At 37.4% G+C, this 16,256-nt stretch overlaps 1 protein-coding gene across 2 annotated transcripts in view; it reads left to right on the top strand.

Annotated features, from left to right (window-relative positions):
- Positions 1 to 11,708, top strand: part of LOC114025953 (N-alpha-acetyltransferase 35, NatC auxiliary subunit) — a 66,116-nt gene extending 54,408 nt beyond the window's left edge. For both annotated transcript variants that reach the window (XM_027839495.1, XM_027839496.1), the window contains exons 19-23: positions 123 to 190; positions 3,815 to 3,955; positions 5,131 to 5,253; positions 10,155 to 10,235; positions 11,287 to 11,708. In XM_027839495.1, the coding sequence (XP_027695296.1) occupies positions 123 to 190; positions 3,815 to 3,955; positions 5,131 to 5,253; positions 10,155 to 10,235; positions 11,287 to 11,346 (473 nt within the window). In that variant the 3' untranslated portion in view covers positions 11,347 to 11,708. The remainder of the gene's footprint in view (positions 1 to 122; positions 191 to 3,814; positions 3,956 to 5,130; positions 5,254 to 10,154; positions 10,236 to 11,286) is intronic.
- The last annotated feature ends 4,548 nt before the right edge of the window (positions 11,709 to 16,256 follow it).

The raw sequence follows: 16,256 nt of genomic DNA, 5'->3' as shown, positions 1-16,256 counted from the left end.
TCTTGGCTATCTTACACACAGATTCTTGTTATAAAGTGAAATTTAACCTTGAGTGGTAAACTTTCTTTTTGTATTAACGAACAAGGTATTTGTATACATCAGAATTTTTTTCTATGTTACAGTTCGCCCACTGAGCCGAGAAATCACAATGAGTCAAGCATATCAGAATATGTGTGCTGGAATGTATAAGGTAATTGGCAGTTTGATGAATATGAAGTTATGTTATGTTCCTTTTTATTTGTTTTGTGTATACAGCAGTTGTGATTACTGTACACACAACTCTTTGCACTTACTATTTGCTTCTCTTCTTTTTTCTTGGAGTATTTTGTCAAGCCCATAGCTTTTTCTTGAATTGAAAGGGAAGTCAGCCATAGTTGTAGATTGATTTGTTGCTTAACAAATGTTTGTTTGGATGTCCTGTGCCATATCATTTTGTATCAAGAAGATAAAAAAATGAAAAAGATAGTCTCTACCCTAAAATTGCTTAGGGAAACAAGGTGCATATATTGTAATTCATATGCCTGATGTATTTCTTATATATTTTATGATAGTTTAGTGCCATATGAGTGACTTAATTCAAAAATGAAAGTGTCTCCAGCTCAGGTGATTAGGGAGCAATTTTTGGAGGAGTTGGAACTTGATTTGTACCCTGAAGGATGCATGGAAATGGCTGTTCCCCAGCATTTGAGGTAGAAGGTGGGGAAAGTTTCAAAGGTGACAAAGGGCAAGGGTATTGGGGGAATAGTAAGAATTTCATTTGGGCCAGAGTCCAGGGTTTTTGTGAGGGAGTAGTACTAGATAAAGTTAAAAAAAAGATAGTTTGCGACTTTGGTACTGTGCCCTGAACTGGGGAGTACTTATCCTGGAGAAGAGTTGGGTGCATGTGATAAATTCTTTCTGTCTTCAAGAATCTGAAGACAAGTGTCATGGGAAAGAGGAGTTACATTTGTTCTGGTTGGCGTCAGAAGAGAGAACTAAGAGCCACAAGTCGGAATTGCAAAGTGGCCAATTTAGAATTGGGGGGCTTCTGGGGCTACTGAGGTCTTGCCAGAGGTCTTCAAGGAAACACATTTGGGGGATGTTGTGAAGTGGGAGAGTACAGTGGAAAGAGTACCAGAGTTAGAGGGTTCAAATCCTCCTTCTGAGGCTTATGCCTGGGTGATCTTAGACAAGTTACTTAATATCTCTGAGCCTCAGTTCTTCATTTATAAAACAAAGGGGTTAGACTATGTAGCCTTGATCTCCTTTCCAGATCTAAATATCTAAATACACAATCCTGTGAATACCAGGCTAAGATGTTTATACTTGATCCAGTAGTCAGAAGGAAACCATTTAAAAATTTTGAGCAGTGGGAGCAAACATGAGTATTTTTTAAGGGAGGTTAATGTGGTGGCAGTATGGCAAACTGATTAAAGAGGGGAAAGACAGGAGACAGGGGAATGTCAGGATACTTTCTTCTCAGACCTAAACTCAAGTAGTAGCAGTGGGAATGGAAAGGAGGAAATAGCCTCAGGATGTTGGACAGGAAGACTTGATAGGATTTGGCGGTTGTTGGGGTATATAAAGTACAGCAGTCAGAGATTCCTGAGGTCTTACAGCCCCAATGATGAACGATGATTAGTGACCAGTAAGGCAGTTTGTTATGAGAAACTGGTTTGATGGAGAAATTCAGTTCTACTTTTGGTAGATCAATTTAATTTGACAATGGAATGGGACAGCATGTAAAATATCTGATAAGCTGAAATGTGGGACTAAAACTTACTTTTTTAAAAAGAGACAAACCACTCAACCTTTAGTTGCTACTTCAGGTTCTTCCACCAATGCATATTGTAACTCTTACTGCTTAGATAGATGGTATTTGAGAGTTGCTGTGGCTGAAAACCCCCTTGTCCCATGTCCATTCTGATGCTGAGCCTCTTTAGACTTAGGCTGGTCCTCGAGGGAAAGTCAGTCTGTCACTGAGCACCTACTGTGAGAGCTTCAGTTCAGCCGAATAGAGCCCTTGAGTGGCCAAGGGGTCATTCTCAGAGACACTCTAAGGATTGTAATCAGACTTTAATGGAGACTGTATTGAAACTTTGGAGGAGGGAGGAAAGGGAAGAGAAAAGAAGTTGTGTAACTGCAGAATTACTGAGTTAGAAAGTGCAAACATCTTAGCCAAAATCTGACCATAGGAGGCTCAGTCATTGTTTGTATACAACTAGGCTGGAAGTCTAGCTTCCTCATGTGGCATACATGCTATATTCTGCAGAAAGGATGGAATTGTAGTTATCTGCACCTAAACTCATCGACACTTCTTTTTCAAACCTGGTACCATTTCTTGTCATAGCCCGCCAAGCTTCAGCTTCAGGATGCTTCTGTGCTTGGCTTTGGTTCTTACCTCTTTTTGTAAGGTTCTTACCTCAAAGTCAAAGCAACATATTATTTGAGTCTAATTAAGCATTTCATGCTGGACTGGTCATCTTGCTGCCTGCCCTGTTCACAAATAACTGAGTTATTTGCCTTTAGAGAAGTACCTCTCTGAATCATTTTACAGCCCCACACATAACGTTACATACATAGTGATAGCAAATATAATATTTTATAAATAAAATATAAAAGAAGAGTCGTTCCATTTCAGGAGTAGAAATAAAGACTTGAAAGTTACCAGCATTAGTTACATCTGTTCCTGAAGGATGTGTATATCATACCTCTGATAGAGAACTGGACTTGAAATCAGGAAGACCTGGGTTAAAATCCCTGGCAGATAGATGAAATCAAAGGGAGGGTAGTAGTGGCATGGTGGAGAGAACCACTGGCCCAGAAGTCAGGAGATCTGGGTCTTCCTCTGTGATTTTAGCCAAGTGGTTCAGGTCAGTTTTCTTATGCATAAATTGGATTAGATGATCTTTTGGTCTCTTCCATAGAAATTTATTCTGGCTCTATGAGAAGAGGATCAGAGAATTCTCCAATTTTCTCTATACTTTTATATAATAGTCTCCAAAGTATCTATCAACATCTAAAATCTTGCTGCAATTGTTATCATGTATAAAAATGAGCACAACACAGAACCTGTAGGTGAAGTGGCAAACCCTGGGGGCATCCCTCATTGCCCTGCTAGCTCAGGTCTGGTTAGGTTTGTTTTGTTTGGAGGCCCATCTATATTCTCAAGAAATATAGTTCATCTAACAGGAATGCCCAGGTGTGGTTTCCCTGATGAGGAAAACAGTAGCTATTCTCTGCTGTCAACAAGTTATAAACTGTTTTGCTTATAAAACACTTTTGTTTGAAGATCTCAGTGCTGCCTAGAAAGCATGATCTATGAATCATAAATCTATAAATAATATAAATCTATAATAATATATATATAATATAAATCTATAAATCAATAAAGTTTGTGCGTGGATGGGGGGAGATTAACCTCTATAGAGATTAGTACATTAGGGGCAGGTAGGTGCACAGTGGATAGAGCGCCAGCCTTGGAGTCAGAAGGACCTGATTTCAAATCTGATCTCAGACACACAACACATGACAGTAACTGTGTGACCCTGGGAATGTCACTTAACCCCGACTGCCTAGCAAAAAGAAAAAAAAAGAAGAGAATAGTACATTAAATGGACATGGAACCCTGCTTAGGAAATGAAAAGGGTTGGGGGAGGAGGGAGGAGAGAAAGAACTAGTAATGCAAAAACAGTTAATGGTGATCAGAATCCACATTGTTTTTCATTTTTTATATTGCAGGTAATGAGTTACACTTGGTATGTTGCTATTTTTTTTTTCTGTAATCAATATTTTTATATTGATATTACCGTTCTCACCCACTTTTTCCTTTCAGACCATGATAGCTTTTGACATGGATGGTAAAGTAAGAAAACCTAAATTTGAGTTGGATAGTGAACAGGTTCGATATGAACACAGATTTGCTCCATTCAACAGTGTTATCACACCACCCCCAGTGCACTATTTGCAGTTCAAGGTAAAGTTTTGTATTTGAATGGCAATCTTGATTTTGTATACCTCAAAGCTTGATGCAGTGGAAAGGTAATTAGGCTTAGAGCCAAAACACCTCTGATCCAGTCCCAGCTGCAACACTGCGTTGGACCGTTGGCAAATCACTTTTCCTCTGAGCATCAGTTTTTGTGTGTAAAATAAGGGTAATAATTGCAGTACCTACCTTGAAGTTGCTATGAGGAAAAAAAACACTGTGTAATTCTCAAAGCATTATGTAGTCTCTTATCATATATCATTAGACCTACTTTTAGATACAGGTTTATATATATTGTTAACTTCGTTAATACCATCAAATACTTTGAGTAGTATGTGGAATCTTGTCATAACATTAAGGCAAGATTATAAATAACCTGAAAATTATTTGGCTTTATTTGGTCTTTCAGCAACATTTTCTTTATAGTGTCTTAAAGAATTCATTTGGAACAGCTAGGTGGCGCAGTGTATAGAGTGCTGGGCCTGAAATTAAGAAAGACCTATTTTCCAGAGTTCAAATCTGTCTTCACACATTTACTAGCTGTGTGACCATGGGCAAGTCACTTAATCCTGTTTGCCTCAGTTTTCTTATCTGTAAAATGAGCTGGTGAAGGAAATGGCAAACCACTCCAGTGTCTTTGCCAAGAAAACCCCAAAATTGGATCACAAAGAGTTGTATATGACTGAAAAAGACTTGAACAACAAAAGAATTTGTGAATATATGAACAATTTCTACTTTCCTAAGTGTTGGATACTCCCATTGTGGGAAATCCTTCCACCAATGCCGATGGCAGCCCATCTTTGACTTACTGCATGAGCTTGAGGGAGAAATGTGAGGTACAGAGTAGTTAAACTACTTGCCTGAGGTCAAAGAATAAACAGAGGTAGAATTTGAACCAAAATATTCTTATTGAAGGTGTAGCACTATACCACACTGCCTCTACTTAAAGCTATTTTATTTCAATTATAATGGCCTACATTACATTATTTTATAAAGGTAGGAAATTGAATAACATTTGGAAAAACAAATAGGTCAGCGTAATGGATTTATTTTATGATCCATGAGAAAAGAAAGTCAACAAATGTAGATGCCTTTGATAAAAAGACTATTTTAAGGTTTTGTATATTGTACATATTCTAGATAGTGTGTTCTCTTTTTCTATTTAGGAAATGTCTGACCTTAATAAATACAGTCCACCTCCTCAGTCTGCTGACCTATATATGGCAGCTAGTAAACACTTTCAACAGGCAAAAATGATACTGGAGAATATCCCAAATCCAGACCACGAGGTAAGACCAAATGAAATGGTGATTCTAGACAACTCAGCTTTGCAGAACACTTTTTCCCCCTGTTTCTTGATGCAGACTGAATTATTAATATGATATTAAAGATTATTGTTGATAAAAATACTATTACTTTTTTTCCAAATTTTTCAGATAATACTACAATTATAACCTTGGTAATCTTGGGTTATTTCTATGACATTGTTATCACTTATGACCATTTTGTAAATGGTAAAACTGATGCATACAGAAATTAGGTGACATTTATACATACTTACGTGACAGAAATAATCCCATAAATTTTTCAGGCAAACCAGTTAGCGTTGGTTCATTTACACAGTGGTGTTATTGGCACGAAGCTCAAAAGCTTTGGTTGTTCTCTTACCAAATTGACTTGCGGACCAATTTGACCATGGCTTGAATGAGTAAGATAGAGACTGAACTTAAACTAATGAGGAAGGCAGTAAGAAAGTTGGAAACAGGTTCCTGATACCCCCACCGCTTTTAATGCTAAAGTTTCCTCCTTACTTGTTTTATCCACAATTTATTAAACATAAAAACTGGTATATTAAATTTGAAATAAGACAACGTAAAAGATCTCTCCCCTCCCCTTTTCTCTTTTTCTCTCTCCCCACCCCCCTCCCCACACATACACTTGTCTGTTTCCCTTCTTTTTTCCCCTTCCAACTCCTACCCCATACACATTCCTTAATACTACCATTTAAAAATATAATTATATTGTTTCTGACTTTGTATGGTTATCTTTGGTTCAGGGAAGAAATGCCTTCTACCCAAGTATATAGAGCATGTTTTGTCGAAGGATTTGATAAACTCTGTAGGCTCAAAATTTTACTCAAATTAGTTTAACACAAGGGGTACCATAGCCTGAAATTACTAATATGAAAAAAAAATAGTTATGCTATTATATTATATTGTCAGGATTATTTATATATAAATTTATAAATATGTACATGTATGTGTATTACACATTACAGTAAGCTTTCTATATTAATACATTATAGCAAGCTTTTACTATATATATATCTATATGCATATATAGTGAAATTTGTTTTCATGAATTCACTGAGTTTTGCCTTGCTATATATACAGATATTCATTAATATATAATATATGTATATATGGTAAAAGCTTGCTGTAATGTATATTTTTAAAATTTGGCTAAATTTTGGAGATGTTTTTACTTCTGCCTCAGTAATGAGATACATCTTTATTGGATTTATAATCAACTAATTCATACTTTTTACTTTGCAGAATGCTAGGTGGAATACAAGTTTAGATAAGACATGTTTCCTGCCCTTGTGTAGGTTACAGTGTAGTTGGAGGATGAGGCATAAAAACAGATAGCATTAAAAAGGAACAGAAAAAAAGTGCTATGTGAAATCCAAGCATCAGGGCAGCTGGGTGGCGCAGTGGATAGAGCACAGGCCCTGGATTCAGGAGGACCTTGAGTTCAAATCCAGCCTCAGACACATAACACTTAATAGTTGTGTGACCCTGGGCAAGTCACTTAACCCCATTGCCTAGCCAAAAAAAAAGAAAAGAAATCCAAGCATCTAAGTTGTTACCACAGTAAACTTCAGAGAAAGCCTAGGGGATAGCATATGAATTGGGCTATAAAAGATGGTTAGGAATTCAGGAGGGCATTCTGAGTGTAGCATAAACAATGCCACCAGCAAGAAATTAATGGTATGTTGGAGGGACAAAGTGGAACATAGAATGTTTAGAGGAAAGTAATAAACCTGAGAAAGTAGGGCTGTCCTGTATTGTGGAGTGTGTTTATGTCAGGCAGAAGAATGAATTTTATTCAGTACACAATAAGGAGTCACTGAAGATTTGAGCACAACAATTGAAATGTCTACATTTATGCATAAGAAAGATTAATTTGGCAGTACTGGAGAGAATGGATGGAAAGGAGAGATCACAACAGCAGAAAGAATTCTGTCTGGGAATACTCGGGGTTAGAAGAGGATAAGAGACTAGTGAAGATGTTGTGTTTAAAATCACGGAAGGAGGGAATATCCCATAGGAGGGCATAGTCACTCAGGAGTATCAGATGCTACACAGAGGGATGAGAACTGAAAAAAGGTCTTCCTGTTCGTGGTGACAGAATGTTGAAGAGGGGTTCTCTTGAGAAAACCACAATTCCAGTGCGGTAAGATGCCAAGACATTTGCTTTAAGTATGAGGGGTAGGAGTTTGAGGAGAGAAGAAAAATTTGAAATCCTTGCTATGGAGAGAAGAAATAATTAAGAGTAGAACAGAGGAATTGTGTATTAGTAGCAAGGTAGTTATAGACCATGAGAGTGGGTGAAATCATGATTTTGTGGCTTCGTCTAGGGATTTTTGTTTGACAAACAATAATGGAAAAATTAGATGGTTGGTATTCCTGAAGGATAAGATTTGGCAGATGTGGAATAGAAAATCCAAGGGGCAAAGAAAGGATTCTAAATATGGTGGCTAGCAATATATTAAAATGGCAGACTATGGAGTTTAAGCTGTGTGTAGAGGTAAGTAAAGTCAAAGTAGAGGAACTACCCTGGGATAATAGGTATAGATTGAGGTACCAAAAGCCATTGTTTTGGTAAAGAATAGATTTAGTGTGAGCAAAAAGAGCGGATTGGAAAGAAAATTGGTTTTATTAGATTGAGGAATTTCATCATCTTGGATCTTGGAGTGATATATTTCAGTTACAAGAAGTAGTGAGATCTATACTAATGACCTCATCATTCATCTACAAACTTACCAGTGATTTCTTAGTTGCCAACTCTTACGGTTTTTTCTCAATCCTCATTTCTTGAGCTCTGAAGCATCTGACACTGCTAGCCTGGACTGTTGCAGTATGCCCCTAATTTGATATCCTTGCCTCAAATCTCTCCCCTACTCTAGCCTGTCCTCCTGTTGCTAAAGTGATTTTCCTAAAGCACAGGCCTAACAATGTCACACTTCCTACATCCCCAAATTCCATTGGCTCCTTAGTACCTTTAAAGTCCACTGTTTGGTACTTTAAAGCTCTTCCAACCTGGTCTTTTCCTACCTTTTTGATATTCTTATACTTTATTCCCCTATATACATACGCACTCCATGATTCATCTTTGCTTTTCTGTTTGCTATTTCTTGCACATAACACACTATCTCCCCTCTCCATGCCTTTGCAGTGACTTCTCCATGCCTGAAATGCCCTTCCTCCTCATCTCCACCTCTTAGCTTCCCTGGTTTCCTTCAAGCATCAAACTGAGCTCAGATCTCACCAGGATACCTTTCCTAATTTCCCTAGCTTCCCATACCTTTCTCCTACCTGAGATTACTTTCCCTACACTCTATATAAATTATTTTATAATACCTAGTTATTTGTGTGTTGTCTCCCTTATTCTTTGAGGTCAGGGTCCGATTTGGCCTTTTTTTCTATCCCTAGCACTGTGGCTGACACGTGGCAAGTACTTCATAAATGCTTGTTGACTGTGTAGTTGATTGAGCTGAAGTAGAGGAGTTCACTAGAGCCGATAAGAGCAAATTTTGTGGTCAGTTTATTAGAGAAGTTGTTAATGTGCAGTACTTGAGCATAAGCAGATGGGATGGTAGAGACCATGAGCCAAGTCCTAAAATCATTAGAAAGTGATGTGGAATATAGTAGACAATAGTGACACGATAGAAGTGTCATGGGTTTAAGTGGTTCCAGAAGAGAAAAGTTATGAATGAGTAATAGAGAAATGGTAGAGGGGAGCAAGAAATATACCAGCTTCCCTTCCTGGCCCTGTGAATCAAGAAATAGAAAGAGTGGCCTCTAGTATAGTGGGTATCTTGATGGAAAACCAGGTTTATATTCAAATGGAAGGTAAAAGAAATGTTGGTTGAAGTGTTTGGGAATGGATACCCTATTTCCTGAATATTATATAATACAGCAAAAATAGCAAAGAAAAAATGTACGGAAGCAACGTCAGGAACCAAACAGGAAGTTTCTTAAGATATCTAAGGAAAAAAAATTGCGTATAGCTAATAAAATTCAGAACAAAGTAGTGAAACTATGTACTTTAGAAATAGATCAAGTAATGTCCGCATCAACGGAACTGATAAAAAAAATAGGACTGTAATACAGAATAACAGAAGGAACAGTAGAAGCAGCAAAAAACTAAGGAGATAGAGTTTGTTGAGAATTTAATTGGGAAAACAATGGAATAATTTAGGAGAAAGGCTTTAAGATTTAGGGATCATTCAGCTTGCTTGGAGCAGAAACTAAATGACTTGAGGGATTAGGGAGTCAGTCTGAGAGGTGGATTAGTGCAGTGTGCCAAAAGAATGTGACAAATAAAGGACTGGATTAGTTGATCTTTCCCAGGGTTGAAAATAAAATTTGGGCTTTTGGTGTTTTGTATTTTGTACATGAACTGACACTTTATTTAGTCTTCTGTGTCCTGAGAATGCTGATATCAGAAAGAAGAACAGGAGACAGTTGAACTGGTGTCCTTCACAAAAATTTCATTTTAAGTGTAATGGAACACTCCACAGTTGCCTTTGTTGTTCATGCTTTATTGCTGGTATGCTGTTATTCTTATACTTGTATATTCTTATATCCTTATATTTTTATTTTTTATACCACTTATTATTGAGGGAACAAGTTGCTAAGACATTGATTTATAGAAACTTGGTTAGTGTGTATGCTCAAAGCCGCAGAATTCCTTTTTTATGTTAAATTAGAATTAAGGAAGTGAGTGTTTCTGGGACTTGTTACTAACAAAGGTATTAATCCTAGATACTAATATTCAGAATTTTTTTTGCCTTTTTTTTTTAATGAAAAATTAATGATGTCACACTGCAGATTTTGATTGGTGTCTTAAAGTAAGACACATTCACCATAACTTTGTGCTTTGACAGATGTATTGCTTATTGTAGGTCAGTCGGATTCTAAAAGTTGCCAAACCGAACATTGTGGTCATGAAGTTGTTGGCAGGAGGGCACAAGAAGGAATCTAAGGTAAGCACATTGCAGAAAACCTGGTGTCCTTATCTCTTAACCTATGAAAATGTGTTGTCATGTAATCATTACATAATATGTTGCAGTAAATGTTCTACTCAGAAATGTGGAACAAAAAAAAAAAATCTGTCAAAGAAGAGTTAATTACTGTAACAGTTATAGAGTGTGTGCCAAAAGCAAAAAGGCACCAAAGCTGGAAGCAACTCGGTGTGATGGAAAGAAACCCGAATTTGGAATTGGGAAATCTGACCCCTCTTTGACTGAATTAGCCTGGGCCAACTCACTCAACTTAGCTGAGCTCTAGACTCCTGAAAGTGCTCTATGAATATCAGCCATTAACATTTATGTTTGCCATTTTTCTTTGAAGGTTACAAGTTTAGTTGAATAAAATTATAAATTCTAGGGGTTTTATATTTCAGGAAAATGAATGGATGGAAATTGTGAAAGAAAATTCATAGAAACATATTGCTGAAAGAGACATTTTTAAAGCTGTTTTCTGCCTCCAAGCAGGAGAATACCTAAATAAAGGACTTGCTTTATCATCAAGTGATAACATTATTCAGATTCCAGGGCTTATTAACCTATGACATTACATTGATGCAACTCAGTGTCATCTGAGACAGTTTTGGCAGCTCTGTCCACTCCATGTGCTGTTATTTTTCCCCTTTTTCTCCTCTTCTTTCCTCTTCCACCCCATGTTTGTCCCCTCCCATTTTTACTTTCCCCGTTTTTTATGCATCAGACAATGCCCACTGGCATTGATGCACCGTCCTGGTGGTTTTCAGAGATAAATAAATTGCTAAACTTGCCACGTTTCAGCCCATTTCCGCTTGTTCAGATACTGAGATGAAAAACAGCTAGTCAATATACATTCCCTAATAATGCTTCTAATCCTTTACCTTTTTCTCACAAAACCCATTTCTTATCTCTAGTTCTTATGTCATGCCTCTCACTATATACAGAGATCAAAACTGGACACCATACTGATAAAAAGCCCTTGTGTGATACATGCTTGTGAATGGATGAATTGACTTTCTGGTTTCCCTTTCAGGTTCCCCCTGAGTTTGACTTCACTGCTCACAAATACTTTCCAGTTGTGAAACTTGTTTGAAAGGGATTTTAAAAACTGACCCTAAAGAGATAGAATCTGAACTTTTATTCCACCAGACAACAGACATCAATCTCACCACATACTTGAGATGAAATGGATTTCTAGAACCTTCATATGGAGTACCTTGAATCTGACAGCCTCACATGACCTGAATGAAAACTGCTGTTTTAAAGTGGTTTGTTGTTATGTTCCATGGATGAAATTGATCTTACTGATGAACAACATTGTATGGTTTTGTTACAGATTTAATCATAAATCATTTTTTATGAATGAATTGAGTGAAATGGTGTTTGTAAAGGTTAATAAAATTCTTGACTGAAAATGCACTGCCTGGGAGAAAATACAATAGCATTTTGTTGATATACAGTTGAGTGATGTGTTTTTGGTCTTTGATATTTGAGTAATTCTATTTTTATTATGAAGTTAAAGGTTTGGTCATTCAGAAAAAGGACATGTGTAGCCTTTGTTGGTGTAGCCTAAGTATATGTAGTTGTAAGCCTGTTCATACTTAGTGTTGGATTTAGTTCCTTTTTTTTTTTTAAATCTCAGTGGACCTTTTAACAAGGCTTTGGCTCTTTGAAAAGCACAGTTCATGGGAAAAGTGGTTTTAAGCATCTTGGATTTAGTGAAGATGAAAACATAGGTGATTTAATACTAAAGCTAAATAATAATAATCTCCAAAAACTGCAAAATTTCCCAGATTAGTATCATTTTTCAAAAAGGAGTTTGCTTACATTTGGGAGATGGTTTCACATAACTGTGTATTTGACTTTTTCCCCCCATTTTTTTCCTCACCCCCTGGTTAAGGTTTAGTACATGATTTTCTTTTGCATAATAATGATTTTAGTAATGATTTTTTGCCATTCTTTGTTTTTGTACTCAGTCTACCGTATGAACCACTGACTTATAAATGACCAGTACATAGGAAGAGCTGCTTTTTCTCCTATTCCCCTTTTGGAGCCTCCGTACCAACCCATCTCCAGTAATGTTGTTTTTGCATATGGAATACAACCCCCTCTCCGAACTATAAATTATTGGTGCCCCCCTCACCTCACAGGCCTTCCTTCTACAGCCTCCCTACACTGCCTGACTCCTAGACCCTTCAGCTCGCCTTTATACCCTGAGAAGCTATGATGGAGGAAGGGTTAAAGTATGAACTCTAGCAAGAAGATAAAGGAAGGTCATGGATAGGTCATACAGAGGACAATTCCTATCTAACCCTGTATTACTTGAGACATATGTTTAGAAAAAATAAGGTTATCATCCCTAAAAAAAATAACACTGGAACTAGCAAGATTATTTTTTCAGTATGGAGGGGCTCAACCTTTGGCATGGGCCTGTTGCTTACCAACATCATCTCACTTCTTAGTTTTTCTTTGCCCCCTTGGTTTCCGTAATATACTTTTAGTACTCAAAAGTCGTAAGTGGAATGGTAGACTACTTATAGTATTTTGTCATTTGGGTTTGTTTTGAACCTGTGGTCTGTTGGTGTAGGGAATTCTCAAGAAAGACACTCCCTTTACCAATGCACATCAGCATCTGCTCTACAAGTTATAATCTCAGTTTGGTGGGGACTGACTTTCCCAGAGTCACAGCCATCATGTGGCAGAAGGCAAGGTTACAACTTAATTCAGGAAACTTGACCATGGATTTTTGAACCATTAAATGGGAACTAGAGGAAGGCCTCTAGTATGTTGAAAGGATGCTTCCAAAATCAGGTATCATGGGCCAAGACACTAGTGGAATTGCGGAGGCTGGAGCTGACCTCCATAACTTTCACAAAAACTGTGGCTATTATAAGTCAATGCTGTGGAGCAAACCTGGGGCAGTTTGAGTTAACTTTGCTCCAGGTGAATTGATCTGGGATGCAGCAATGATCCTTTAGACAAGGAGGATATACAATTATATAATATACTTCTGAGACTCCAGGGAGCCTCCTTATTGGTGATTTTTATTGACTTTTACTTTCCTGGACTGCTTTTGATGTTGTAGATTGATTGCCTTTTACCTGGGTGGGTTGTTGGATGTTTTGTGGGGCTTGGGTTTTTTTGTTTGCTTGTTTTCAGAAATTGCTTATCTGAACCCTTAGGCTCTTATATGATCCATTGCACCACACAGTAAACTACAACGAAGAGCAAGCAACCATATCATTAAAACCATGAATTCACTTAAGTATAGTCACAAGGTAATCCACAATATAGAAGAGTATAGTAGGGGATTATAGAAAAGAGTTGGTACATGCTGGATAGAATAAGCACTAAATCAATGGGTTTTGTTTTTTGTTTTTTGTTTTTTTAATGAAATGGACTGTAGTTCAACAGACATCAGAAGAAGTATTTGCTGAATCAGCTATCTGGTCAGACCACCAACTCATCAGAACAAAGATTAGTAAATGGCTAAAAGAAAAATGAGAAAAAGGTGTTATAAAATTGAAATAACAGTTCTGAACTTATTTTAAATGTAATGTGTAATCCTGGGCAAGTCCTGTGTTACCTGATTAAGGTGCTTTTTAGGCTCTTTGGAAGCTCTGTATGATCATGTAATCCTTGTTAAGGCAAGAGATTTAACTTACAGTTAAACTTATATATGAAATTTAATAATGAATGGGTATCATGTACATTGTCCATTACCCATTTTTCATTATCATAGGATGATATATCGAGAGCTGGAAGAGATCTTAGAGAGCAACTCACACATTTTATTTTATTCTATTTTATATTATTTTTGGTTAGGCAATGGGGTTAAGTGTCTTGCCCAGGGTCACACAGCTAGTTAAGGTCTGAGGCCAGATTTCAACTCAGAGCTTCTTGATTCCAGGGCCAGTGCTCTATCCACAGCATCACCTGGCTGCCCCCTACTCCCACATTTTACAGATGAATAAAAGACCCAGAGAAGTTAAATTACTTGCCTGATGTCACCTAGGAAGTAGCAGAGCTCACTGATCTCTATTTGAAAAAAGCTTTCAATCCATTTGACAAAAATGATGACTTAAGTAGTTCTCTTCAACAAGGTGGCTCCCATCTACACATTCATTCAAAATTCTTTCAAAGATCGAACAGAGAAGGCTCTGTTTTATTACCCTCATCCGGCAAGGAATGAAACAGGGAGACATATGATATTTACCAAGATGTTTGCCACTGTTATGGAGGAGGTGTAGCATAAAATTCAGAGTTGCTGAGAGTTTTGCTGTGAATGACTATTACTTCTAGATGACTCTAAATACAGATGGCATTGTGCTGGTGTCATCAGGCCCTGGGACACTGCATAGACTACTGGAAGATTTGTAATCAACCAAAAAGGCTTTGGCCCGACCATTCTTAAAGACCAAGCAAATAGATCAAGGATGAATGCAGCTCAGATTATGACATGAAGTAGAATGGACAACATATAGCAACTTGCCCATCAGTATATACAACCTGGGACAAACAGTATAAGTGGATAATGAAGGAGACCCAGAATTAAAGAGCAAGAAGATGGACTGAATTGTCTTCGGGAAATTGCAGAGCTCTACTAATGACCCCAAGTTTCACCAGGAAACCACCATCTTGTCAGTATTGGTATTTACCCTGTTGTATGCCTGTGAGATATGGAACACAAAAGTCTCTGAAAAATAAAAAGGGGGAAAGGACAATGGAGAGGAGCATGTTGGGTATAAACAGGCAGCCAGAAAGAAACAGGATAACATAAGATTTAGCAGCTTCTACGTTAAAGGATTGGAGGGCTGAATAGAAAATCTGACTTTGAAATACAAGACTCAAAAGCACAAAAAGGTAAATGAGAAAGAGAAATCATGAGGGATTCAATAAAGTCAAACTGTTTACATTCCTACATGAACAAGTCAACACTATGATGGGATGATAAGGAGTGAGAAAAAGGAATGCATTGGGAGAAGCGAGAGGTAGGATGGGGTAAATTTATCTGTTAAGAGGCTTAAAAGAGCTGCTACCATAGTGGGGTGAGGGGGAGACGAGTAAAGAGGGTGGGGGAAAGCAAGTGAACCTTCCTTTAATCAGAGTTGGCTCCAAGAGGGAATAACATATATACTCACTTGGGTATAGAAATCTATCTTACCCAGTAGGAGGGGAAAGGAATAAAAGAAGGCAGGTAGTAGTGGTAGTCAGAAGCAAAACACTTTCAAAACACTTAAGGATGGACAGGGTGAAAGGGGAGAGAATGACAAATGTGGGAAGATAGGATGGAGAGAATCATAACTGAAAAAAATTCTTAAAACAAGTTTCTCTTTTAAAAGGCCTCATTTCTCAAATCTAAGAGGACTGAGTTAAATTTATAAGAATGTCATTCCTGAATTGATAAATGGTCAAAGGATATGAACAGGCAGTTTTCAGATGAAGTAATCAAAGCTATCTATAGGCATATGAAAAAATGCTCTAAATTACTACTGAATAGGGAAATGCAAACTAAAATAACCGAAGTACCACCTCACCTGTCAGATTGGCTATATGACAGAAAAGGAAAATGGCAAATGTTGGAGAGATGTGGGAAAACTGAGATGCTAGTGCATTGTTGGAGTTATGAAATGATTCAGACATTCTGAAGAGGATTTAGAATTATGCCCAAAGGGCTATAAAACTGCATACATTTTGACCAAGCAATACCACTACCTGGTCTGCATCCCAAAGAGACATGTACAAAAAATATTTATAGCAGCTCTTTGTGGTGGCAAAGAATTGGAAATTAAGGGGATGGCCATTAGTTGGGGAATGGCTGGACAAGTTGTGGTATGTAATTGTGATGGAATACTATTATGCTATAAGAAATGACAAGCAGGATGCTCTTAGAAAAACCTGGATAAACTTAGATGAACTGATGCAAAATGCAATGAGCAGAACCAGGAGAACACTGTACACTGTAACAGCAATATAGTACAATGATCTAGTGTGAATGCCTTT

This window comes from Vombatus ursinus, unplaced genomic scaffold (genome assembly GCF_900497805.2).
Source record: "Vombatus ursinus unplaced genomic scaffold, bare-nosed wombat genome assembly UNPS02014832.1, whole genome shotgun sequence".
In the NCBI taxonomy this organism is placed as follows: domain Eukaryota; kingdom Metazoa; phylum Chordata; class Mammalia; order Diprotodontia; family Vombatidae; genus Vombatus; species Vombatus ursinus.
This window is presented reverse-complemented; position numbering and strand designations above follow the sequence as displayed.